The following is a 25,004-nucleotide window of genomic DNA, read 5'->3' on the forward strand; positions in this document are numbered from 1 at the left end:
AAGTTGCAATCTCACATTATTTGGGGAAAGAGTTAGAACTGGGCTACTTCTAAAATACGGGGTCTAATATTCTTCTGAGGGTCTTGGGTGCAGGGAAGGAGCCATTGCACAACTGTTGAGTCAGCAGTTTACCAGTCAAGCCATAACAGCATACACCTCCATCCCCAATCTTTCCCTCTCCCCCTCCCCCCAAAAAAGGTACTTATTAAGGCTCTAACTCAAATGTTTTCATTAGGTACTTTCTAGAGAAAGCCAAACAGAATCTAACACTTTCTCTCGTGTCTTATGTTTTCTGCATCACCTATGTGTGTATGACTTTCACCTAAAACTATATTGAAACCTTTTGGAGATCAGAGCCCATCGGAGCTATCTTTGAGTCCCGGTGGTTTAGTATAGTGCTTAATATTTAATGGATGAATTGCAAGAAGGGATCTGCATCAAACTACACTGATGCAGATACAATAGAGGGGTGGAGGGTGGGAGGGAGTGGAGCGGGGAAAGGTTGACAAAGGCAGGTGGAAATAAAAAATTAAAAGTCAGGAAGCCATTACTTCTAAAAGACTCAAAACAGGGAGCTAGGAATATCTTCCTGGGGCTTTCCAGGCCAAGTTTCCTGGCACAGGAGACTTTTAAGCACTAAGACTCTAAATGCTTTGAAAAGCATTAAGACACTAAAAGCGTCTTCCCTTAAGTGGTTGTCGGTGTTGTGGAAAGAACACTGGATAGGGTGGGCGGGGGCGGGGTGGGGGTGGGGGTGGAGGGGAGGGGTGAGGGGAGATGGGGGGGCTCAAATGACTTGGGTTCTAATACTGGCTCTGTTATTTATTTAATAATAAGCATTAACATCTGCTTTGAAGTTTGCAAAGCACTTTCTTTATCTTACCTCGTTCGATCCCTGCAACAACACCTGGGACAGGAGTACTATTTAATAACCCCATTTTACAGACAGTGACACTGAGGCGGACTTTTCTTGTGTCCCACAGCTAGTTTCAAACGGAGGTCTTCCAGAGTACAAGTTTAATACTCTTTATCTACTGAGTCACCCAGCAATGATGTCACTAAACTTGGTCTCAGTTTCCTCATCTATGAAGAGGAAGGGAATGGACTTGATGACTTCAAAAATACCTTTTAGCTTTATAAATATTAATACATATGATATATAATAAATATAAATAAATAAATATGTCTTGTGCAAGCCTTACGCTTAACCCAGTTCCCGGCACATACTGTAAGCGCTTAATAAATGTTTACTGAGTGACTAGCACCAGTAACCTAGAATTCTAAGGGCAGAAGGGGTAGAAGTGTTCTTTAGAGTTAAATATAAAACAAAAAACGAGTTAAAGCCTGCATGGAAGGGTTAAAGGTCCTATGGAGAAGCCTTTAAAGGGCCAGACTCGGGGGGAGGGGAGATTGGAAGAGGGCGGGGCGGGGCGGGGTCCCCTCTGCTCCTGCTGTTAAGAAGCCCAGGCAAAGCAGGGAAGAGGTTAATGAGGATAGAGGGGGAGGAGCCCAGCGAGGTGATTGGCAGGAGATGGGGCCAAGTTGACGTCACTCCCCCCTCCTCTCCTCCCCCTCATTCCCGGACCCACAGCTGGGGGGACCGAGGGTGCGCAGGAGGGCTGGGAAAGTTGGGGGTAGTCCCCTCTCCCCACTCCTTCTCTCCCTCCCCCTTTCTTCCCTGGCAGGAAGTGGGAGCCAGGACCAGCAAAGTTGAGGGAGCAGGGAAGGCCCCATCCGACTGACAGACAAAGTTTGACCACAAGAGGAAGTGGCCTGAGCGAGCCCTGGGAGGGAGCCGGCTGGCCTGAGCAGGGGGCACCCTGTGCCCCCCTCCCTCACCAGCCCAGCCCAGCCCCTGGGCAGCAGAAGAGCCCCTCTGGTGCCCTCCCCGGGGAGAGCACCCCTTCCCCCTCAGCCACCCCAAGACTGCCAGTTTCCGGAGCCGGCCCCAGGAGGAAGCTCCCGGGGAAAACAACTCTGAAGTTGGCCAGAGGCACCGCCCCGGCTGCTGCTGCTGCTGCTGTTCCTGCGGGCACCGCCTCCCCGCCCCCAGCCCTGGCATCCAGACCAAGGGCCACCCAGGGGAGGCGATGGGACCCAGGCTGGGAGGCTGCCCCGGGGGGCAGGACAGACCCTAAAGGCCACCCCGAAGAGTAGGAGCCCTGACCCCTTCAGACCAGCCAGGATGTTTCCTGCCTTCTTCCTCTTCCTCCTCCTGGGTAAGCCCTGTGAGACCCTGCCCTCTCCAGTGCCCAGCCAGGGCTTCAGATGCCCCCTGCCCTCAAGGGTCTTCTCTCTGGCCTCTCCTGGTCCTCCATGGCTGGGGAGCGAGGCGCTGCCGATCCTTTCTCCCCCAGTGCCTCAATTTCCTCAGCTTCTTTACACCCCCATGTCCTCCTCACCTCATTTCTAATGATCAGACAGCAGCCCTACGTCCCCAAGCTAGGTCTTCTCTCCCTCCCTCCTCCCTTCCTTCCTGCCCACTTTTAACCACCTGTTGCTTTGCTTCCTTTCACTTCCCTACAGCCCAGTCCTGGGTCCCGGGGTCCCCTGCTGCCCGGAAGTATCAGAATGCTTCCTTTCTTCCTCCTCTGATTGGTTGTTCCCCATGAGCTTTCAAGGTTGACTCACTCTCCTGTCCTTTCTCCCAGTTCCCCCAGGAGGCATCGGGGCCCACCCGGACCGGACCCCCTTTCCAAATCCGGGTGAGTAAGGGGAATCCTTGAGGGTCCCTGTGGATCTGGGAGTGCACAGGAGGGATGACACCGGTGATGGAGAGGGAGGTTAGGAATTCTTCCCCACCCCCAGCCAGAAGAGAACTATTTCCTTCTCCAAGCTTGGGTACTACCTTTGATCCTAGAATCCCAGGACTTAGAATCAGAAGGGACCTTAAGAATTATCTGGTCAAACTTCATCATTTTATAGATAAGAATACTGAGGCTCAGAAATAGAGAAGTGGGATACAGGGGAAAGAGCACTGAAGACCTGGGGCCAGAGTCCACCTCTGATGCTTTCCTCTGATGTTAGGTGAGTCCATTCTGGAGCTCTCGGTCTCCTCACCTGTAAAATGAGGTGATTAGTGGGACACCTGACATCCTTTCCACCCCGAATCTGAGACTTCCTTCTCCTACAACTTGCCTATGGTCACGCAGGTGTAATTGGCAGAGAATTGATGCTCATCCTGGGCCTCTGAGTTCAGATTGAGAGTTCTTCTCCCCAAAGACCTTAGAAATCATGGGATTCGTTTATTGTATGTATTGGGAAGTCATCACCTTCCATGTTGGAAGTCCAAGGTCACACACTTGGTTTCACTTAATCAGTCCGCTGTCATTCACTCCCTCAAAATCTAGTAGCTTTTATTTTTCATGCATATATTTTCAGCCACCGGAAGAAGAGAGACTTCTCCATAAATGTCAGGTCTTGTTAGTATTATTGTCTCCCCACATGGACCAGAAAGCCCATGATGGCAGAGTCTGGGAGAGTGGTTAGAATAAACACAGAACCCCAAGTCAGGATGCTGGAGTCCAGGTCTCTTAGGAATGTGACTGGGGGCTAGTTACTAAACTATTGTTTCCCAGGCTGTTGTGGTTTAAGTGTCAACACTTCCACGTGGCTGGTAGCTATACCAGGGCTGGGCTTGGAGGCAAGAAAATCTGAATTTACATTTGGCCTTAGGTGTTCACTAGCTTTATAACCCTGGGAAAATCTTTAGTCTATCAGTTTCCTCATCTGTAAAAAGAGGATAAGAAAACCATCTCAGGATTATTATGAGGATCTGTTGAATTCTAACTTCTCTTTGTTTCTTCCAATGTAAAATGGGGATAATAATAGCATCTGTCTCCCAGGATTGTTGTGAGGAGCAAATGAAATAGTATTTGTGACTCACCAGTACATAGTTGATTCTATATAAATGCTTATTCCTTCCCCCTTTATATTATATTTGTTGTTGTTAGGAAAACACTTTTTAAGACTTAAAAGTTTGTAGAAATGTGGTTTGTCTTTTGAGGGAAGGAGAAGGGAATTCCAAACCTGTGATTTCATTGGTACTGATGACTCTGATGAGCTAATTTCCCTCTATTAACGAAGATTAGCAACTCATTCTGAAATTTACAGTCCTCAAGAGTTGCCCGAGGACCAGAGGGGTTAAGCAGCTTTCCCATAGTCACGCAGCTATTACTTGTCTGAGGCAAGACTTGACTCCTGGTTTTCCCGATTCTGAGTCTCCTCTTCAAGCCCTTGTCTCTCCTTATCATCTTGGACCTTTTCTTTCATTGGAATAGGAAACTATCAATGCAGATCAGCATCTGCTCTTCTATATTTAGTCTTTGAGGTTGCCTGGGGCACTGAGAGGCTAGATGATCTGTTATGGCTACTCAGCCAGCCTGTGTCAGAGGAAGAGGCCTCTTTGTCATTATGGGCAGGATTATTCATCTTTGTAACCCCGACCTGGGCCTCCAGGCTGTGTGCCAGGGAGGTATCCCGGAAGTGCTGATGAATCTTGATGTCACTGGGGGGAGGGCAATCAGTCTGGGCAGGGGTCTCCGAGGCCTTCTCGGGGTCTGCTCTCAGCCTGACAGCTCTGCTTAAGGAGGGCCCAGAGAGTCCCCAGAAGCTCACCCCCACTCTCCTCCTTGCAGCCTGCAGGGACCCTCCTGCTGTGCTCTCTGGTGTCCAGGGAAGTCTGCAATGGCCCCAAGGCCGGGAAAGCCGCCTCCTTCCCATCACTTGCGTCTGGGTCATCTTGGGCAGCAAGGAGCAGATAGTGACAATCAGGTGAGAACTAGAGCCGGATTCCTCTGGAAATAGGCATTGAGAAACCATCCTGGGGGTGGAGGTGGGGAGGGTGAACATTGCCATAGCTTCCCCACCCACGGGCCCAGGGGCAGTGGTGAGATTCCATGTTGATCTGCTTCCCATACCTTGAAGGCCACTCCATTACAGGATCTGGGCAGGGTTGGAATTAGGCAAATGACTGCTTTCTGTGCTATTCACATACCCAGACCTCTCCCCAAACTTTTCTGAATCCCTGTCCCCACCCCCAGCTACATCCCCTAATCTTCTCTGCTTCCTATCCTCGATAATCCTGGGTACCATTAACATTTGTGGCAGCAGCAATGGAAACTCCATCCCAGGGCTGTTCAGGAGAGTCCAATCAGCAGTTCTTAACATTTTTAAAAAAATTAACCAGTGTTTATTTTCTTGCTTTTCCCACACTCCTTTTCGTACACTACCAATGGAAAAAGAAAAAGAAAAGAAAAGAAAGAAAAACGAGGTTTTGGATGATCTTCTGGATCATCTCACATAGATGTGATTATTTTTAATCCAATCAAAAAAAATGGATTAAGTGCAAGGTACTGTCTCAGGTACTAGAAAGATATGATTAAAAAATAATATAATCCCAGCCCTCAAGGAGTTTATAGTCTAGTAACCTCTTGTAACAAATATGCATACTCTAGCAGAACAAATCTCCAAGCTGATCAAGTTCAAAAATCTCATTTTGCATCATGAGTCCAATGACTTCTCTGTCTGAATCAATGAGGTCTTCTAGATGCAGTAAGACCTGGACTAGGGGAAGGTCAGTAAGGAAAAGGAGGAAGGGGCTAAGGAGAATGGTAAAAATAAGGGTGCCTAGCAAAGCTGCTGTTCTGAGTAGCAGGCAGTGGAAGTCTGTAGTTTTGTTTTGTTTTGTTTTTAAGTGGAAGCTTGGAAATTTTTGGTAATTGGGTACCCAGAGAAGGCATAGAGTGCTCTAGACAAGAGGAGGTATGTCAGGAATATCCTGTAAAAGATGGGTCAGATATACTGTACTCAACAAGCAAACCCTAGACAAAAGTATATATATTATACCTGGACACTCTGCCCCCCCCACTTTGCAAATTGTTCCTCCTTTGTACTTACTATTTTTTGGAGGTCCTAAACTTTTGCAGTATTCCTTGACTTATCACAAAATAAATACATGCATGTCCTTGAAAAACAATTTTCTGGCATTAAAAATATGTTCATAGAAGTGAGTGCAAGGGATAATGTTGTAAAAAAATTACCCAAGCATGGGCTCTGTCAATAAAAAGTTATAATAAAAAAATGAATTTAAAAAAATGTTCATTTCACCTCCATTCATTGCAGAGGTAAAAAATTGTGAGTATTGAACCCTGACTGCTGTCACATAAATCAATATATTGGTTAGTTTTGAAAAACTGATTTTTGTTCTTTTATTCCTTTTTAAATGGATAGAAAAGACCAGAAGGAATATAATTGAAAGAGACTATGATGTGCAAACAAGGAATGCATCGATAAAAATGTTGAGGGGGAAAAGAGAATAATTTTCATTTATGATAAAATGACATTAAAAAGTTTCTCTCATCATGTCCCCCAGATATAATTAAGGAAACGGAGAATTCTGGTTAACATGAGTGAACTGATTCGACATCAGCGCCATGCTTAGATGCTTCTTCCTAGCTGTGTGGCTTTGGATAAGGACACTTTATCCCTCTAACCTTCTGGTACCACATCCATGAAGTAGAGAGTCTATACGATCACAGGGTTATTATGAGAAAAGCCTGAAAGAACTGTAGGAATGTAAGCTATTACTAGTATTTGGAAGGTACAATAGTACAGATTCCTTTGCCCTTTTGGACTTTGCATTGTATTATTTTTATTTGTGGATGGATCGTACTATTACTAGATTATAAACTCCTTGAGAGTAGGGACTGTATTATTTTTCATCATGCGTTTCCAGTATCTGAGATAGTACCTTGCATTTATTTTTTTTTTTTTGATTGAATTGAAAATAATCCTGTCTGTGTGAGATGATCCAGAAGACCATCTAAAAATCTCCTTTGGCCTGAGGGTTATAAAAATGCCCACTGGTTATCCTTGTATGAGACTACAAAAAAAATTCTGGTTATTATTGAGTTTTAGATAAATAGACGTTTGCTGCATTTAGAATCCAGAGCAGTCAGGGTTCTCAGTTATACAAGACTTTTTAAAAAGATGCTCTTCTGTTTTTTTGTTTTTTTTTAACATCACTTTCACTTCTCTTTACTCCACTCCCATGACCCTTCCTCCACAAAAAAAAAATTCTCTCTTATGATAAAGAAATACAGTACAGCAAAACAAATAAACCTTTTGGCAGAGTCTGAAAATGTCTCTCCTTCTGCACCTCCTGTCCACCATCTTTTTTGCAAAGTCGCAGTTATCTGTTTCTTCATGAGTCCTTTGAATCATGATTCCATCTAAGGCTTCTTAAGGGAGAGAAATAATTCCATTTTCTCTGGCCACATGAGAGAGAAATAAAAGGCAAAGAGAAGGTGGAGTTGTTCAGTTCATCCCCAAAGACACATTCCCCAGTCAGGGCAGTTGAGGATGGGCACCAGAGGCGAGAGGACCAGACTCAGGGCCAGATCTGATGCATTAAAAATAATGTGACCTGGTGCAAGTCACTTCGAGCCCTTCAGGCCTCCTGGCTTTCCGCTGTCAAACACGGACAACTCCACTGATGCTTACTACTTCCTGGAGCTGGGAGGATTTTTTGGGGAAGCTTTTTATTTTCAAAACCTATGCATGGGTGATTTTCCAACACGGACCCTTGCACAGCCTTGTGTTCCAGGTTTTCCCCTCCTTCCCCCGCTCCATGTTGTGAGGATTAAAGGAGCTGCTCTTGTGAGGTCCTCCGTGAACCCTAAGTCCCTGCCCAAGATAACTTTAAAAGTCTGGCTCTTATTTCCGCCCAGGGAAGTAGCCCTTGGGATGACTCTGGCTCTTGTAGGTTCCAGAAGCTGCACCTGGCATGTGGCTCGGAGCACCTGATGCTGCAGTCCCCCCTGCAGCCACTTATTTCCCTGTGTGAAGCGCCTTCCGGCCCGCTCCGGTTCTCTGGGGGCAACATCACCATCACCTACGGCTATGCCGGGAACGGCCGGCCCCCGGGACAAGGCTTCCTGCTTTCCTATACTCAAGGTGAGCTAGTTACTGGAGCCCTGAAACAGAAGGGGGAAGATCCATCAGCGGCCGCGGTGGGAGGCAGGGGAGGGGGGTTGCTCGAGGGGCAGTGGGTCTGCGGCCCCTCCTGAGCTCCCGGGCCTGTTCACAGACCGGTCCACGTGTCTGCGGGAGGAGTTCCGATGCCTGAATCGCAGGTGTGTGCCCAGGGCCCAGCACTGCGACGGGGTCGATGACTGCGGCGATCAGTCGGATGAGACCAGCTGTGGTCCGGGCCCTTTCCACAGCTTGACCGTCCTCCCCAGCCCTGCCTGCAACCGCTCCCTGGAAGATTTTTACGGCGTCTTTTCTTCCCCGGGCTACCCCAACTCCGTCCTGTACCCCAGCCCTCACTCCTGCCTCTGGCTGCTGGATCCGCACGACGGACGGCGGCTGATCGTCCGCTTCACCGCCCTGGAGCTGGGCAAGTGGGATTCCGTGCACGTGTACGATGGCCCCGGGCCCCCAGACCCCGCTCGCCTGCTCCGAACCCTCAACTACTTCAGCAACGGCAAGGCCATCATGGTGGAGACGCTGTCCGGCAAGGCCATCGTGACCTACCACATGGGGCCCTGGAACAGCGGCGGGTTCAACGCCACCTATCACGTGAAAGGGTACTGCCTGCCCTGGGACCGGCCTTGCGGCGCGGGCTCCGGAGAGGGCCCCGGGGAGGGCCCGGGCGAGGGCTGCTACAGCGAAGCGCAGCGGTGCGATGGCGTCTGGGACTGCGCCGACGGCACGGACGAGAGGGACTGCCCCGGGTGCCTGCCCGGGCACTACCCCTGCGGGGCCCCCGGAACTCCCGGCGCCAGCGCCTGCTACCCGTCTGCCGACCGCTGCAACTACCAGACGTTCTGCGTGAACGGGGCGGACGAGCAGCAGTGCCGGCACTGCCAGCCGGGCAACTTCCGGTGCAGGGACGATCGGTGCGTGTACGAGACGTGGGTGTGCGACGGGCAGCCCGACTGCTCCGACGGCAGCGACGAGTGGGACTGCGCCTACGCCCTGCCCCGGAAGGTGATCACGGCCGCCGTCATCGGCAGCCTCATCTGCGGCCTGCTGCTCGTCATCGCCCTGGGCTGCACCTGCAAGCTCTACGCCATCCGCACTCAGGAGTACAGGTCAGCGCGGCGCGGGGGAGGGTCAGGGCAGGGGAAGGCACGGACAAGGAGGCTGGGCCAGCTTGGGAGCCAAAACAGGCTAGAAAAATCCAGGCCAACCGTGCCCTTCCAGAGGGAGCTGGTGGCAGGCCCGACGTAGTAGAGTCTGCCCATCTTCTTCTTCCCTACAGCATCTTTGCCCCCCTTTCAAGAGTGGAGGCCGAGATTGTCCAGCAGCAAGCACCGCCCTCCTATGGCCAGCTCATCGCTCAAGGTGCCATCCCACCTGTCGAGGACTTCCCAACAGAGAACCCCAATGACGTGAGTTATTCTCCTGGGCCTGGCCGTTCGTGGCAGCCGAACCTTGGATTTAGAATATGAAAACTGGATTAGAAGCAGCCAGATTTTATTACTTACCACCTGTGTCGAGGTGGGCAAGCTGCCTCGGGGTGTTTCGGTTTCCCCATCTGTGAAATGAGAAGATTAAGACAGATGATCCCTCAGCTGCCTTCTTACTGATTCACAGCCTGATAAAGGCATCCTGACCGAGCCCAAGCTCAGTACTGCCTTTCCCTGCTAACTACACAGCCCCCCATAGGCTCATTCCCTTCTTTGTCCATCCCACTTTGGAGAGACAGAAAAGAACTTACTCTCTTTGTCTTTCTCCACTCTGATGCTTCCTTCTCTCTCCCATTATAGAATTCGGTGCTGGGGAACCTTCGATCTCTGCTGCAAATCCTGCGCCAGGATGTGTCTTCAGGGGGCTCGTCGGGTAGCCGCCGCCGCCAGCGGGGCAGATCCACTCGACGACTGGTTCGCCGTCTCCGTCGTTGGGGCTTGCTTCCCCGTGCAAATGCCCCTTCCAGGACCCCGGACTCCAACCTACAGGCTGCATCTGCCCCTTCTACCTCTGATGCCCCAGAGGGCAGTCAGGGCACCCCTTTAGAAGGAGCAATGGGTGGGCGAGATCCAGAGGAGGCCCCTCCATTGCCTGTCAAGGTGTCCCTTTCTTCTACCAATACCCCCTGTACAGCCCCTGAAGACCCACCCCCTCCAACTAACCCACCTCCACCGCCATCGTCTCTGTTATCTGGAGTGGTCCAGGCTCTCCGTGGCCGCTTCATGCCCAATCTTCGGTCCCCTACACCCCCCCAGGCCACACCAGACCCCCGAACAGTGCCCCCATCCCAAGAGGATGAGGATGACGTGCTGCTGCTGCCTCTGGCAGAACCTGGGCCATGGGCAGGGGAGGAGGATGAGCCGATGCTGACTTAGGTCTCCATGGCAACAGCCCCTCTGCCAGGCAGCCCAGGAGATAGTCTGTGCAGCCTGGAGAGATCGCCCCTGCCCCAGACCTGAGGAGATGCCAAATGATACTCTTCTTCTCATATCTTGCCCAATGCCTTGCTGTAGCTACTGTAAAGTTGAATGTCCCAGGGCTAATGGGACCCCAACCCTGTTCCCTCACTATCAGGGCAGTGCCTACTATATCCTGAATAAGGAGCCTACACAGAGTTCCCATATAAAGGCCAAAAATAGGCCGTGCTTCTGGCTTATCCCCAGAGTCTGTGGCTATTCAAAAATGAGTAAATAAGTAAGCTTTGAAAGGGTCAGGTGGCAGGACATTCCTCCCTTGATAATTCCTTCCTCCCTTGCCCAGAATTATTAGAACAGGGAAGCACACCAATCTGCAAATATCTCCAGCCCCCAGGGGAAGGATTGGGACAGGATTTGGAGCTCTGCTGTCTAGGAGACCTGCACTGGTTCTTGTTCAACAAGAAGTGAAGATAATAAAAAAGTGACTAAAAAATAAGTTTTTGCAGAATAATGGTATCCGGTCTTCCACCCTCAGTTCCTCCTCCCAGAGCCAAGCCTTTCTGATCCATCCTCCTGTCAGTCTGTGCAGAGGAAGAGAAGAATCTAGTTAGGGAGGAGACTGAAGCTAAAGGGACGGTCCAGTCTTGTTAATGTGTGCTCTTCCCCCTGACCTGTGCCAGATTGTACGGATGTTCTCAGTGCTTCCCCAAGCAAAGGTACAGTTCTTGATGTTCACCCCACTGGGTAGCATTGTGTAACTTTGTCTTCATAGAGCAGGAGAATCCCACAGAGAGAGCTCGCTCTTCATCTTCCAGGTGCATTTCTGGATATCTATACATATGATGCACAGGACACGATATTATGGAACAAAGAATATATGTCTCCATGGTCACAGTGAAGGTATAATTCTTGACCACAGAGAACTTACAGTCTTCTTTTAGACAAGAAAGATCAACTTTCCCCAGTCAAAATTGCTCAAAGAATACAATATTAAATATTAAGATATTTAAAATACTTTACAACAATGATTCTTTTTTTTTATTGTAGCTTTTTATTGACAGAACATATACATGGGTAATTTTTCAGTATTGGCCCTTGCATTCACTTCTGTTCCAACTTTTCCCTTCCTTCCCTCCACCCCCTCCCCTAGATGGTAGGCAGTCTCATACATGTTAAACATACAACAATGATTCTTAACTTTTTTTGTGTCAGATTCCCTTGGCAGTCTGATAAAACTCATGGACCTTTTCTCAAAATAAACTTTTTAAATTAAACTAGGATTACAAAAGGGAATCAATTATATTAAAATGCAGCTATTGAAATATTTTACAAAGAAAAGGGAAAAAAAAAAAAAACAAGTTTATAAATGCCAGGTGAAGATTGCCTGCCTTAAAAGATCCATAATTTCCTCAGTGTAGGTACTCCCACTGAAGCCAGTTCCTATGATCAAAAAAAATGACTATAGCCAACCTTCGCACTTAGGGAGAATTAATATTTGAAACACAGATGTAATCCATTGTCAGATTCAAACTTAAAGTTCTATTTCATCACTCATCCCTTCCCCCCAACTCACCTTTGTCTGATTACTTTTGCCCTTTCCCTTCTGGGATGTCCTGTCTCTGTGGACATTTTCTCAAAGACTTTGCTAGCAGATTTTGCCATGGTAATTCTTACAAGCACTTCGGACTCTGCCAGTATAACTCTAGTAGCTGTAGTCTTGAGTAGGAAAAAAAGAAAAAAAGAATGAGATGTCACCCAGAGACACTGTAAGTAGGGGGCGGAAACTTTGTTTTCTGTGCCCTGATTTACCCTGCCCCAGTCCGTCTCCATACTGGCAGAAAGACAGATATTGATTATACACTGTGAACATCTTTCCACACAAAGTTAATTGCATAATGTTCTCTCTCCTCTCCTGAATCAGCAGGAGTCAGAGGAAGTTCTAAGGAAGCCACAGGAGAGGACTGGGGATTCACCCAAAGCTCTCCCTGTAGCCTGGCTCCTATATGACTCAGCAGAGAGCTGCAAGTGATTTCCTTTTCTTCAAGTCCCTCTCAGGATATTGAGGGTGGGTTGTAGCCAGTTTCACTTAAGGATCCTGTCTTCCCCAAGGTGAGAAAGAATCAGCCAGAGTTGCAGCCATCTACTTAGTGGCTACCTGAGCTTTGCACAAGAGCATTTTCTCTTCCTGAGAATCTTTCCATCCCTTATATGCCCCTGGCACTAAAACCCCCAGAGTCCTCAAGGATCACGTTTCCCTACTCCCCAAAAGGCAAGAATGTACCTATCTCTGTATTGGACTACCAAGTCTGGGGATCCCCATCAATCCGTATCCCTGGTGATGGCAGCCTACCCAGCAACAATCCAGGTGTCAGTCTCTTCCTCACCTAACTGAATTTCTTACCTATGCCAGAATCTCTAGTTATGCTTCTGGCTGGCATTTTTATACTAGAAAAATTCTTGTAAAAAACTGTTTTGTATGTGTGCACCCAAGTACTGACCTGACTCTCTGAATGGTGACAGCTCTGGACAAGATTAAAAAGTCGGCAAATGTTTATCTCTCTTGCCCCAGACTCACAAGGAAAACCATATCATTCTCTCTCTCTAAATCCCCCCAAGCAATGTCCTCCCTGCTTTCATACTGTGGTATAAATGACTAATAACAGAGCAGTTTCACTGATTCCCAGAGTACAGGAATTTTAAATGGTCAGCAAAGTCTCTGAAGAATCAGTCTCTAGAGCCATTTCAGACATCAGCAAGCAGGACTCACAGTCTGGTGTGTCTGTTCCTGTGTAGAGAATTTATGCCTCATTTATTCAGCATTAGTCGAAAACACATGGTTCCATGTGACTGAATCTTTTTTTTTTTTTTTAATAACTGCTGATCACCTGTATTAAGCACCATCATTTTAAAAACATCTTTGCTATTTTTAATTTTGTGAGAATCATTCTAAACTATATCGTACGTGTTCGTGGCCTTCAACATAAAATAACTTTTTTCCTTCGTGACTCAGGGCCATCCATGAATCATGGAACTGTTCTATATACATGCTATACAGTGGGAAGAGTACTCAGAGGTCTTGGAATCAGAAGACCTGGACTGAAATTCTGGCTCCCATTTAATCCAGCCCAACAATGGCTCATTAAACAGCTGCTATGTGTAAAGGCCTTCAATGTGATGATAGGGCTAAGGATCCAAAGGCCAAAAGACAAATAGTTCCCATTTTCTTTTTATTCTCTTCCTAATAGTATTTCATTTTTCCAATTATAAAGATAATTTTTAACATTCATTTTTTATAATATTAGTTTTTATTTTTCAAAGTACATTAAAGTTTTCAACATTCACCCTTCCTCCCACTCCTCTATTCCCCTTCCCTAAGGCAGCAAGTAATCCAATATAAATTAAACATGTGCACTTCTTCCATACACATTTCCACATTTACCATGCTGCAAAAGAAAAATTAGACCAAAAGGGGAGAAAATGAGAAAGAAAACAAAAAGCAAGCAAACAACAACAAAAAGGTGAAAAATATGATGTTGTGCTCCCCATTAAATCCCCACAGTCCTTTCTCTGGATGCATATGACTCTCTCCATCACAACAAGTCTATAGGAACTTGCCTGTTATCACCTCACTGTTGAAAAGAGTCCATCAGAGTTGATGCTCACATAACTTTGTTCTTCCTGTGTATATACAGTGTTCTCTTAGTTCTATTCACTTCACTTAGCATCAGTTCATGTAAGTCTCTCCAGGCCTCTCTGAAATCATTCTGCTGATTATTTCTTATAGAACAATAATATTCCATGACATTCATATACCATAACTTATTCAGCCGTTCTCCAATTGATGGGCATCCACTCAGTTTCTAGTTCCTTGTCACTACAAAAAAGGCTGCTATAAACATTTTGTGCAATTCTTTAACATTCATTTTTTAAAATTTTGAGTTCCAAATTTTCTCCCTTCCCTCATATATATATATATATATATATATATATGCCTAATATATCATGTAAACATATTTCCACATCAGGCATGTTGAAGAAAAACAACCAAAAGATCAAAAAAGAAAAGACAAAAACAAAAAATAAAGTAAAAATAGTATGTTTCAATATGAACAGTGCCTGTTTTAAAAGAGTCAACTGAAATGTAAAATTATACTATTTACTAGAATGTGAACCCAGCATGGGATCCCTTTGGAGGAAAGCATATTTTCGGACTCCTTGAACCAGGGTTAGTCTATTATTTGGCTCTGTATATGTGTAAGGTTTCTGTCCTTACACTCAATGATCTCATACTATTATGTTTTTGAGTTATGTCTGATTTTCATAGTTTTTCTATCTCCTTCTTCTACTTGGAGTTGTTACTTCTTGATAATACTAACAGCCCCTCCCCTGCTTCTAAACTGTTAGAGGCTTCTCTATCTGACTGCTAAAGGTATAATTCTGAGTAAGGCTTTCAGTGAACTTCTTCCAGGACTTTCTACCTGGAATTTTAGGAATGGATTTTGTGCCATATCTTTTTGCTTATTTAAAAGTCTTTTTTTTTTTTTTTAAACTTTCTTTTTGAGTTCTCAGGTATATTCCAGATAGTTAAATCTACTCAATATGTAACCTCTCTTGAGAGACTGGTAATGTATAACAGAAAGAACTGGTGGTCAAATCCCAACTCCAAAACTTCCTAGCTCTATGACAATAGACAAATCACCAAACTTTTCCCACCCTCAGTAGAGTAAAACTGTAAAACAGAAACAAAATGATAACACGATGTTGGGGTCTATTTGTAGCTGATAGATCAATATGAGATTGAAAGGCTCTAACACATGTTGTGCACAAATAGTTTATAGGAACATTTAGAGTGGAGATGTGTCTAAATTTACACATTTTACATTTCTTTTGAGCTACTGCAATTCTGCTTTGTTCATAAAGCCCAGCTCCCTCTTTGCAAGTACACCATGCTGGACAGTCCTGTTCCAATATCTCCTATGTCTCACAATCAATTTCAAAGTTCTTCAGAAACACCTTGCAAGTGTCCTTGAATCTCTTCTTCTGACCTTCAAGGGATAAAAATACTGTAGTAATTGTCTCACAAGGTTGTTATGAGTGTCTAATGAAATAATGTGCACTCAAAATGCTTTATAAATTTCAGCTGTTGCTACTAAAGTACGTGACACTGAATTTACTCCTGAGATTTCCATTTGTCCCTTCCTTCTGTGAAACTTCAGGGTTCCCAGTAGCTCATAAAAACACCACAGCAGATGGAATTGAGGCATGAGGGAAAAAAATGGGAGAGGGGGACAAAGAATTAATGGGAGGACTGAACAGTAAAGTAGAAATGAGAGACAAACCCAACAAGACAACCAATCTTTCTTAAATCTAGAGGGCTATCAATGGGGCTTCCTTAGATTCAAACCTTAACACTTCTTCCTAGGGCTTGAGAGAATGGAGGTCAGAGTCAGGGAAGGGAGAGAAGTCATTTCACCATCCCTTTGAGAGGAAGGTGAGTAGAGAAAGGAAAAGAAGGAGAGGCAAGAAAGGATCCACCTGTGGTTTTTGCCAGTTCAGAATTCAGGAAAAGAAGTTCTGTATTATTTAATCCTTATAAACCTTGCTGTACTATCCCTTTATCTATTGTGACTTACTCTTTAAAAAAATTTTTTTCAATGAATTAGAATTTAATTTCTTTCCTTCCCAACTCCCCCCGCCCTTTTTTTTTGAAAAAAGAAAAAAAAAGCCCTTATAACAAATAAGAGTCAAAGCAAAACAAATTCTCCAACTGGTCATGTCCAAAAATGCCTGTATCTTGAGACCATTCCTTCTCTATTAGGGAATGAATATCATGTTTCCTCAATAGAATGTGAGCTTCTCAAAGACAGGCCTGTCTTTTGCTTCTTTTCATATCCCCAGTGCTTTCTTAGTACATTGCCTAGTATTTAGTAAGTGCTAACTAAATGTTTATTGAGTGACTGACTAGGCTGCTGGAATCATGTTGTTCACTGAATTGGTCAGAGTTCTTAGGCCTGTCTTTAAAATATTATCGTATATAAGTTGTTTCTCAGGTTCTTCATTCTGCATCAGTTTATAGATTTGAAACCTGAGATTTCTCTAAAATTATCTCTTTTGATGTTGCAAATTATATGGCACAAGATATTGTACTTTAGGAGAAGCGCCAAATGTTGGGGTTCGATTATGTGAAGAATTCACAATGGCCATTCTCTTTGCCAAAGGGTGGGTTTATTTAGGAGAAAAGGTTACAGACAAAATGAAGGGGTATAACAGACACCAGGAATAGTAAATATGGAATAGAGTTGGGAGAACACATAGAAAAGAAAGGGATTTTAATAATTAATGATGGAAAGGACAAGTTCCCAGTGGAACTTACAATTAGCCAGGAGAAAGAAAACACTTCCAAAAGGTTGGGGTATGCCCTTAGCTAGCAGGCTAAATCCTAAAAGGGATTTAGCACCCTGAAAGAGTTAGTTAGCTGTAAGAAGGAGAAAGACACCATAAGGCATGGTGAGGATTGAGAGGAGAGACTAGTGGGGGGACAAGAGGACAGACACCACATGATATGGGGGAGAGATGAAGGGAAAGACACCAGGAGGCAGAGTGTAGAGACAACTGATCCAAATGGAGTTCAGCAAAGATGTCATAGGCCATAACAGATTTATAGGGAAAAGACCCTCTGAGGCATGCCTTGAATTTCTGACAGGACATGGCTGAGCTGCCCACGACCTCCACAGAGAGTGGAACCACAATGCTAAATTGATCTCTATCAGAGCCTTTCCCCTGCCTGCCCCAGGGAACAATTCCATCAATGCTCCAGTTTCTGTCAACTGCATCCAGCTACAGAGAACCTCATTACTTTCACTGTTTCTCATGTACTTCATTCTTAGAAATATCAATTTATGAGGGAAGTAATGTGGATAGAAGAAATGGACCATAGTTAAAATCATCCTGTGTTCTAAATAATGAGGTGTAATTGTTCTCCTGTTCATGAATATTCTCCTTCCCATTGGCCATACACAAAGGGCTGCACTTTGGAAGATTTGGAACACAAAGTGTTACAAAAATGAATGTTGAAAACTATTTTTACATATATTTGAAAAAATAAAACACTATTGAAAATTAACTCTGAGTCCTTGTCTCCTCCACCTTTTTGGACTTAAGGAGGAGCTCACATTTCCCTTTTCCTGGGGCAGGAAGTTGTCAATGAAGTCACCATGATATCACAGGGAATGTGGCCCCACAGTGTACCAATTTGGGGAGCAAAATTAAGTGGTCAAAAAAAAAAAGAAGCACATACTCTCCCTGCTTTCTATTTTGGGTCCTGCCTCTCCCTAAATTAATAGTGTGTCCCTTCCTTCTAATACTGAGTGTCATGAACTTCCTTTGATAGGGGGATCTTAGTTTTTCATCCTTCATTCATTCATCAAACATTTACTGAACTCCTGATGATCAAAATTTTATAGAGAATAAAAAGAATGTGGAGGATTAGGGCTGAGAGGGAGAGAATTATTTCTTTCCACCCCTTTCATTTTGCGATAAAGTAACCGAGTCCCCCGAAGGAAAAAGAGATTTACCTAATGAGACACAGTCTTTGTTTTAATGAAACTCACAGTCTCACAGGGAAGATAAGATGTGTACCAAAAAACCTCTATAATACAAATTAGAATGTAAAACTAGAATAAGAGAGCTTAAAAGGGGCTTTAAATAACACAAATTAACCCTTGCCTCTCAACCAACCCCACAATCCTACAAGACCATATGATATTTTTTGCTCACAAACCTTTTAATGGCTCCTTTAAAAAAAAAAAAAACTTTTAATTACTTACCAAATAAAGTCAAAACTGTGCTAGTATTTGAGATTCTGCAAGCTTTTTCAAGCATCTTTTCAGTCTTACTCTCATTACTTTTTAATATGTATCTCATATCCCAATTAAAAGAAACTAAGCTATTCCACAAAGAAGTCTTGTACTTCCCTGCCTTTATGCCTTTGCTCATGCTGTTCCTTCCTTCTGAAATGCCCTTTCCTCTAGCTCTGATTGTTCAGACTCTTTAAATCCTAACTCAGTCTGCCTCAGGACCCTTCCCCACAACTCTACAAACCCTTTGAATCCCCAAAGTGGTTTTTACCTGAGGAAATGAAGCATAAAAATAAAGCCATTTCTTTATTTGCTTGTTCCTCTTTCTAACCCTCCTGTATAGTCTTCATTCTCTTTATCATTTGTTTTTGTCCCTATGTCTTTCTGTCCAAATCTCTTACTCAATATCCCTTTTTTTCTCTGCCTCACTGTATCTGCCTTCAGATTTTGCTGTCTTTGTCACGTTCAAGTCCAGATAGTAGGATGGGTGTATGGGTGTGTGGCTGGGGGATTCCAGAAGAAAGCAGCACAAAGAAAGAGAAAAGAAAGGGGTGGGGTGGGGAATCTGAAAGGAGGGAATCCCGATGACATCACTGCTCATTAGCATATGTGACTTCAGCGGGAGGTGGGGCTATTCCCCCAGGTGTCTAGGGGGAGTGGAGAGTGCGTGTGTTTGGGGGAAGGGGTGGTATTTAAAGGGAAAAGCTGACAGAGCTGCTGAGTGAGAGAAAGATTTCAGAGAGCCAATATTGCTGCACTCGCACAGAGATGCATGCGGACACGGACACAGATATGGACACGGATACGGACACAGCAGCCCTCTGTCCGTCAGGCGGTGGGGCTTCCTCCCCAGTGATCCCAGCACCAGGTGAGGGGGGTTGATTCCTCAACCCTGGGACAGACTGACTGCAGCCCTGCGTGTGCGTGGGGGGCGGGGGAGGAGAAAGGGGGGTTGTAGGATTTTATTTATTTATCTTTGGTAGGGTGAAGAGGAGGGGCTGATCGGAAATTAAGACTGGAGAAACTGAACCACAACAACCAAAAAAGAAAACAGCCCCTCAGAATTGTGTAGGAATTCCCAGCTAAGCTTTGGGGGCTAAGATCGCAAGTAGGGATGTTAGCAGTCCCCTCTCCATCTCGGATTTTGGAAACTGGTTGAAAATCCCTTACCACCTTAAATTAGCTTCTGGTTTCCCTTTGCCCCATCTTACTCCCCAAGAGCGCAGGTTAGGGGACCAAGTAGGGAGACAGAGAAGGAGAGAGAAAGAGGCTGAGGGGGGAGGGAGGGAAGCGCGAGGGGGAGGGAAAAAGAGAATGGAAAAGCCAGAATGTATCCCAGAGATGCTGGGAGGGGGACAGCTCCGCTCCCGAGACCTGTTGTGAAGGATTCTTCCAGGCTCCCGGAGCCCGGCTGCCGCTGCTTATCGATCGGGCTATTTCTGGCCTCTTCGAGTCCCTCTTTGTTGTGTCTAAACCTCCTCCTGTTACACTGACCCGTACCTTGTCACTCACAGACGCACAAAGAAGCACGGAGACGCACACACACAGACTCCCATTGCGCTTCCCCCTACGCAAACACTACACACTCTCCCACTCGCAGGGACAGCCTGGGACACCGACGAATTTCCTTCTGCACATCCCTTCTTGTGCTCCCGCGGAGGTAAAAGGACAGGACAGTCCCCCTCACACAGAAACACCCAGGGACCTGCTGATACCTGGACGCGAACGCCCTCACCCGCACTCTCCGGAAACGTGTTCTCTCCTCACCCTACTTCCTCAGCCCAGTAGCCTGTCACGCTGCCCAAAAATTCTCCTGTGTACCCACTCTCTCCTTGCCTAGCAGCTGACTTCAGAATTAACAATGAAAGAAGGATGGCTCGGAGCGGGTCTGTCCACGAAGCACGGCCGAACCGAGGAAGGGGGAGAGCTCTCGGGCCGTGGCCGGGCCTGGGGTTCACGCGTGTGTCATGTGTGAGTGGGTGTGTGAGAGCGGGAGGTGCGCATGTGCCACCCCATACAGATGTACCTTTTGTAAGGACCTTCGTGAGGGAAATCACAAGGAGGAAATAAGGTCACTCTGTTGTGAACACTGACACCCCAGGTCGTTGGAGTGAAGGGTTCTAAGGCCGGTCCTCATCCTACCATGAGAAGCCCAGAGAGTACAAAATCAAGGGTTCTTTCTGCAGAGGGGATAAAAATGGCCTTCCTTCAGAGAGGAGGAGAGACCCTGTGTAACTGACCTCTCTCTGTCCCCCTGCAACAGATGCCCCAGTGCTGAATAAGCGAGACAAGCTACTGGCAGGGCTGGAGCGGGCTGGGCTGTCCCCAGCCGGGGGAGCGCCTCGCCGGAGGGGCAGCATGCCCGTGCCCTACAAGCACCAGCTGAGACGGGCCCAGGCCGTGGATGAGTTGGACTGGCCGCCCCAAGCCTTATCTTCTGGCTCTTCTGACTCTCTGGGCTCAGGGGAGGCAGCACCAGCTGGGAGGGGTGGTGTCTTCAAGGTGATGCTCCTGGGTGAAAGTGGCGTGGGCAAAAGTGCCCTGGCAGGCGCTTTCGGAGGACTCCAAGATGATAATGCCCATGAACCTGAGAATACAGGTACTAGGATAGGGTTCACATATGGCCATAAAGATAGTAGAAGGATGGGTCCCTGGAAACCTAAGATGCCAGTATTTGAGGACCCAAGGTGGAGGGGAAGGTCTATAGCCTTTAGGGGGTTATTCCTTAGTAAAAAGTGCTTAGAAAGATTGCCTTAGTGGCTGGGATCCCTGGGTTGGCTGTCCAGGCTGGGCCACCTACTAAAAGGACTCTCTTTCCCTATCCCTTTTTTTTTGTCCCAACAGAGGATACATATGAAAGACATATTATAGTGGATAAAGAAGAGGTAACATTGGTGGTATATGACATCTGGGAGCAGGTGAGATTCACAATAGCTTTAAAACTGGGAGAAAGTAGGAAAGGTGCAGGGAGACTGTCCCATCATGGGAGATGCTAAAGGTTCAGGAATCCGGCTCCAAAAAGTTTCCCAGGGGCTCAGGCCTTCTGGTCACATCATTTTGACTAAGCAAAGTAGATAAGACCACTACCTGTTCTGAATGTCATAACTGACCCCCTACTCCTCTACCTTGACAGAATAGGATGTTGGAATAAAAGAATGAAGTGCTGCATGCAAAGTTAGCCTGGAAGAGCCCAACCTGTTGGCAGAAACTTAGAGCTCTAAGTCAAAGAGGGGAGCTTACATGATAGCAAAATGGCATCAAGGTGACATCACATTTTTTAACCAACACCTGGGGATCCCACTCCCCCCACAAGCACACTAGTTTTACCACTTGAGTCTTAGGCAAATATTTTTCCCCATTCTAGGCCTATTTTATCAACTATTTTCAATTAGGGGAGGGGATTGGAAGAGATGATCTCTAATGTCCCTTTTCTAGCCTAATATTCAGTGATGGATTTCACTCTCCTTCCCACAGGGAGAAGCAGGTAGCTGGCTCCGGGAACACTGCCTTCAGACTGGGGATGCCTTCCTCATTGTCTTCTCTGTCACTGACCGAAGAAGCTTCTCCAGAGTGCCCGAGACACTGCTCCGACTTAGGGCTGGTCGTCCCCATCATGACCTACCTATCATTTTAGTGGGCAATAAGAGTGATCTTGCTCGGTCCAGGGAGGTATCACTAGAAGGTAAATATCCTGAATTCATTCCTTTTTTTTCCAGGTCCAAGACTCCTTCCCCATCTCCCTTAAGAAGATTCTTCCCCACATCTGGCCCCCTTTTGTTTAAACCCAATTGTACCTAAGTCCTCACCTTCATCAAGGCTCAGGTTTCTAAGTCTCCTTTTCTCTGGGGCTTGGAATTCCTTTTCCTCTCAACAAGCTATCTATCTCCTGGCCTGTCATGTCTCTTTGGCCTCTCCAATGCCCCTAGGTTCCATTCTCTCAGCCAGATCCCATTTCCTTGTCCCTTTACACACATATAACTCCCTCATGCACTTCAGTCCTCTGCTTCTTCCCTTCATCTTCTCAGTAATCATAAACTCATGGATTAAGAACTGGAAGAAATCTTAAAAGTCCAAGAAATCCAGTACTCTTGTTTCACAGATGAGAAAACTGAGGCCCATGGTGACTTGCAAGGGTTACACAGCTGAGTAATGTTTGAAGTGGTTCTTGAACCCTAGTCTTCCTTATCTCCTACACCAAGATCAGGTAGCAACATGGTGCAATGGATAGAATGTTGGGCCTGGAGTAAGGAATATCTTAGTTTCCTTCTAGCCTCAGACAGTTCCCAGTTTGGATATGTAATCTCTATTTGCCTCTGTTTCCTCAACTGTAAAATGAGGATAATAATAGCAGTACCTCCCAAGGCTGTGGTGAGGATAAAATGAGATAAAAATAGTTATAAAGTGCATGACACATAGTAGATGCTATATAAATGCTTGCTATTATCATACCTACCCCTATTCTATTCTAATCAATAACCTTCCTCCTGTCAATCCAGTTCCTTCTCTCTTCCTCTTCCAGGCCCTCTCCCCATCCTTTCCCTTCTTCATGACTCCCTGTAGAGTCCCCCTCCACGCTTCCCTCATTCCCTCCCTATTCAGCCATCCCACTCCATTCTTTCCATTCCACCCCTGATTCCTCCGCATCCCATAACTATCCCATTCCCCTTTCCTCCTTCAGTCCCCATGGCATGATGAAATGTGGTAGACTGCATAGGGTGGGGGCACCTGGGTTCAAATCCTCCAGCTTCATCACCTGGGAGCCCTCAGTGGTCATGGTGAGGTACACAGAACCTGCGGGAGAGTCCACACCCCTGGGAGGAGGAGAGACTATGAATCACAGAATCATAACCCATGAACTTTCTGTGTAGCTTGGAAATTTCTGGAAAATTAATTTTTCTTCCCGATGGACAACAATCCTGCCCCCTTCCCTGCCCCTCCTTTCTCCTGTACTTTACACTGTGTATCCCAATAAAAACTAAAGGGGTTCTGTGATCGGGGCGGGCGGGCCCGGGGGCAAGTACTAGCGAGTACTAGCAGCGATCCGGAGGCTTCCGGTCATCTGTAAATGGGGGGGCGGGGCCGATTATTTCTGCACTTCCAGCCCACGCCGCGAGGGGGCTGCGTCAGAGCCGAGGTTGGCATCTAGTTCGGGGTACCTCGGCGCCTCGCGGGCACTTCTGCACCGTGGGCGCTGAGCGGACCTTGTCTCGTGTCCCCGCCGCAGAAGGCCGCCACTTGGCCGGGATGCTGAGCTGCAAGCACATCGAGACGTCGGCCGCGCTGCACCACAATACGCGGGAGCTGTTCGAGGGCGCCGTGCGCCAGATTCGCCTGCGCCGGAGCCGGGCCCGAGCTGCGGCTGCGGCCGAAGGCAACCCCGAGTGCCCCGACGGCGCCGCGCAGCCGCAGCCGCAGCCCCCGCCGCCGCCAGCGCGCCGCGAGAGTCTCACCAAGAAGGCCAAGCGCTTCCTGGCCAACCTGGTGCCCCGGCACGCCAAGTTCTTCAAGCAGCGTTCCAAATCATGCCACGACCTCTCTGTGCTCTAAGGGAGATCCCGAAAGGAGTCGTTGCCATGGTCACTGCGGTTGCCATGGTCACCTCCCCTCCCTGCGCCCCTTCCGTGGGTTTCCGTAGAGGAGACCCATCCAGGAAACCAAAAACTCCCAGGATTCCACGGGTCTGACCGAGACCAGAGAACCTGGAGAGGTGGTCCTCGCCTGCCGGTGGGGCACAGGGACAAGCGCGGACATCTCTGTCCAGGCGCCCTGCCTCGTTAAGGGCACCTTAAAGGCAGGCATATTGACACGTGGGCCAGGGAGGGAAGGAGAACGATTTGTTTGCAATTATTATTCCTTTTATTATTGTGATTAATTTTTTGGGCCGTGCTTGACCACATTCTCCTTTAGAAGGCTCCTAGAAGTGAGGCTTGAAAATGCTCTGTCGAAACTCATTGCAGGATTTGCTGCCTTTGTCCTCTGTACAACTAAGTCTTCGAGAGATTCTTAAAGGCAAAGTCCTGAAGGACCCTTCTTGAGACTTTTTAACAAGATACATTTCAGCCTCCCCCTTCCCCCCTTCGTTTGCACTTGGTTCGCCTCTCCTTTAAGAGGTTCTTAAAGGCAGAGGCCTGGACATGCAATATTTTGCGACTTCCTTTCAGGATTTTCAGATTTGCCTGCTGTATTTGGGCACCTACCCTTTAAGATTCTTAAAGGTAAGAACTGGCAGTCTAGCTGTCCGCAGGCTTCCCGTGCTGACCCCTGGCCATCGCTGCCCAGTGGCACTAGCCAGGGCGTCCCGCCCCCTTTGAAATAAAGAAGCGTTTTTCTACTGCACCCCATGCCTCGTGCCTCTCTGGGCTTCGCAGGGTTTGGCGTCGGGGTGGCGTGGTTGCCGAGGGGTCCCCGTAGTTTACATTGGTAGAGAGTCAGCCCTTTCTGTGGTTTGTGAGATTGCACCCGGCCTTAGATTTTGTGGGGTTTGTCCCTGTTTTGCAAACGAGCAGCCTGGGACCCCGAGAGGTAAAGTGACTTGTACACAATAGTAAATGCAAGTTCGGAAATGGGGGACAACGGGGGAGGAGGATGGGGACACCCTTTCTAGCTTCCAGACCTCCTTTTGCCATACCTTAACTGGTAGGAAGGTATAGGTCATAGGGTTTAGGGCTTTGGGGTCTCATGCGTGCTTTAAAAAGATTAATTTTATCCTCACAACTTTGCCCAAAGCGGAGAGGGCTACATTTTTACCGCTTAG

The 25,004-nt window shown here is 46.9% G+C and overlaps 2 protein-coding genes across 2 annotated transcripts; both read left to right on the forward strand.

Moving 5' to 3' along the window:
• The first annotated feature begins 1,574 nt into the window (after window positions 1-1,574).
• Window positions 1,575-11,408, forward strand: LRP10 (LDL receptor related protein 10). The gene is made up of 7 exons (XM_051980436.1): window positions 1,575-2,219; window positions 2,652-2,705; window positions 4,638-4,773; window positions 7,766-7,956; window positions 8,090-9,098; window positions 9,269-9,398; window positions 9,777-11,408. Exons 1-7 carry the CDS (start codon window positions 2,186-2,188, stop codon window positions 10,350-10,352), a joined length of 2,130 nt encoding a protein of 709 aa, XP_051836396.1. The 5' UTR covers window positions 1,575-2,185; the 3' UTR covers window positions 10,353-11,408.
• Window positions 11,409-18,833: 7,425 nt separating this feature from the next.
• Window positions 18,834-24,586, forward strand: REM2 (RRAD and GEM like GTPase 2). Its single transcript, XM_051980438.1, has 5 exons — window positions 18,834-19,118; window positions 20,514-20,849; window positions 21,095-21,168; window positions 21,725-21,932; window positions 23,475-24,586. Exons 1-5 carry the CDS (start codon window positions 19,019-19,021, stop codon window positions 23,795-23,797), a joined length of 1,041 nt encoding a protein of 346 aa, XP_051836398.1. The 5' UTR covers window positions 18,834-19,018; the 3' UTR covers window positions 23,798-24,586.
• The last annotated feature ends 418 nt before the right edge of the window (window positions 24,587-25,004 follow it).

Source organism: Antechinus flavipes, chromosome 2 (assembly GCF_016432865.1).
Source record: "Antechinus flavipes isolate AdamAnt ecotype Samford, QLD, Australia chromosome 2, AdamAnt_v2, whole genome shotgun sequence".
NCBI classification, from domain to species: Eukaryota; Metazoa; Chordata; class Mammalia; order Dasyuromorphia; family Dasyuridae; genus Antechinus; species Antechinus flavipes.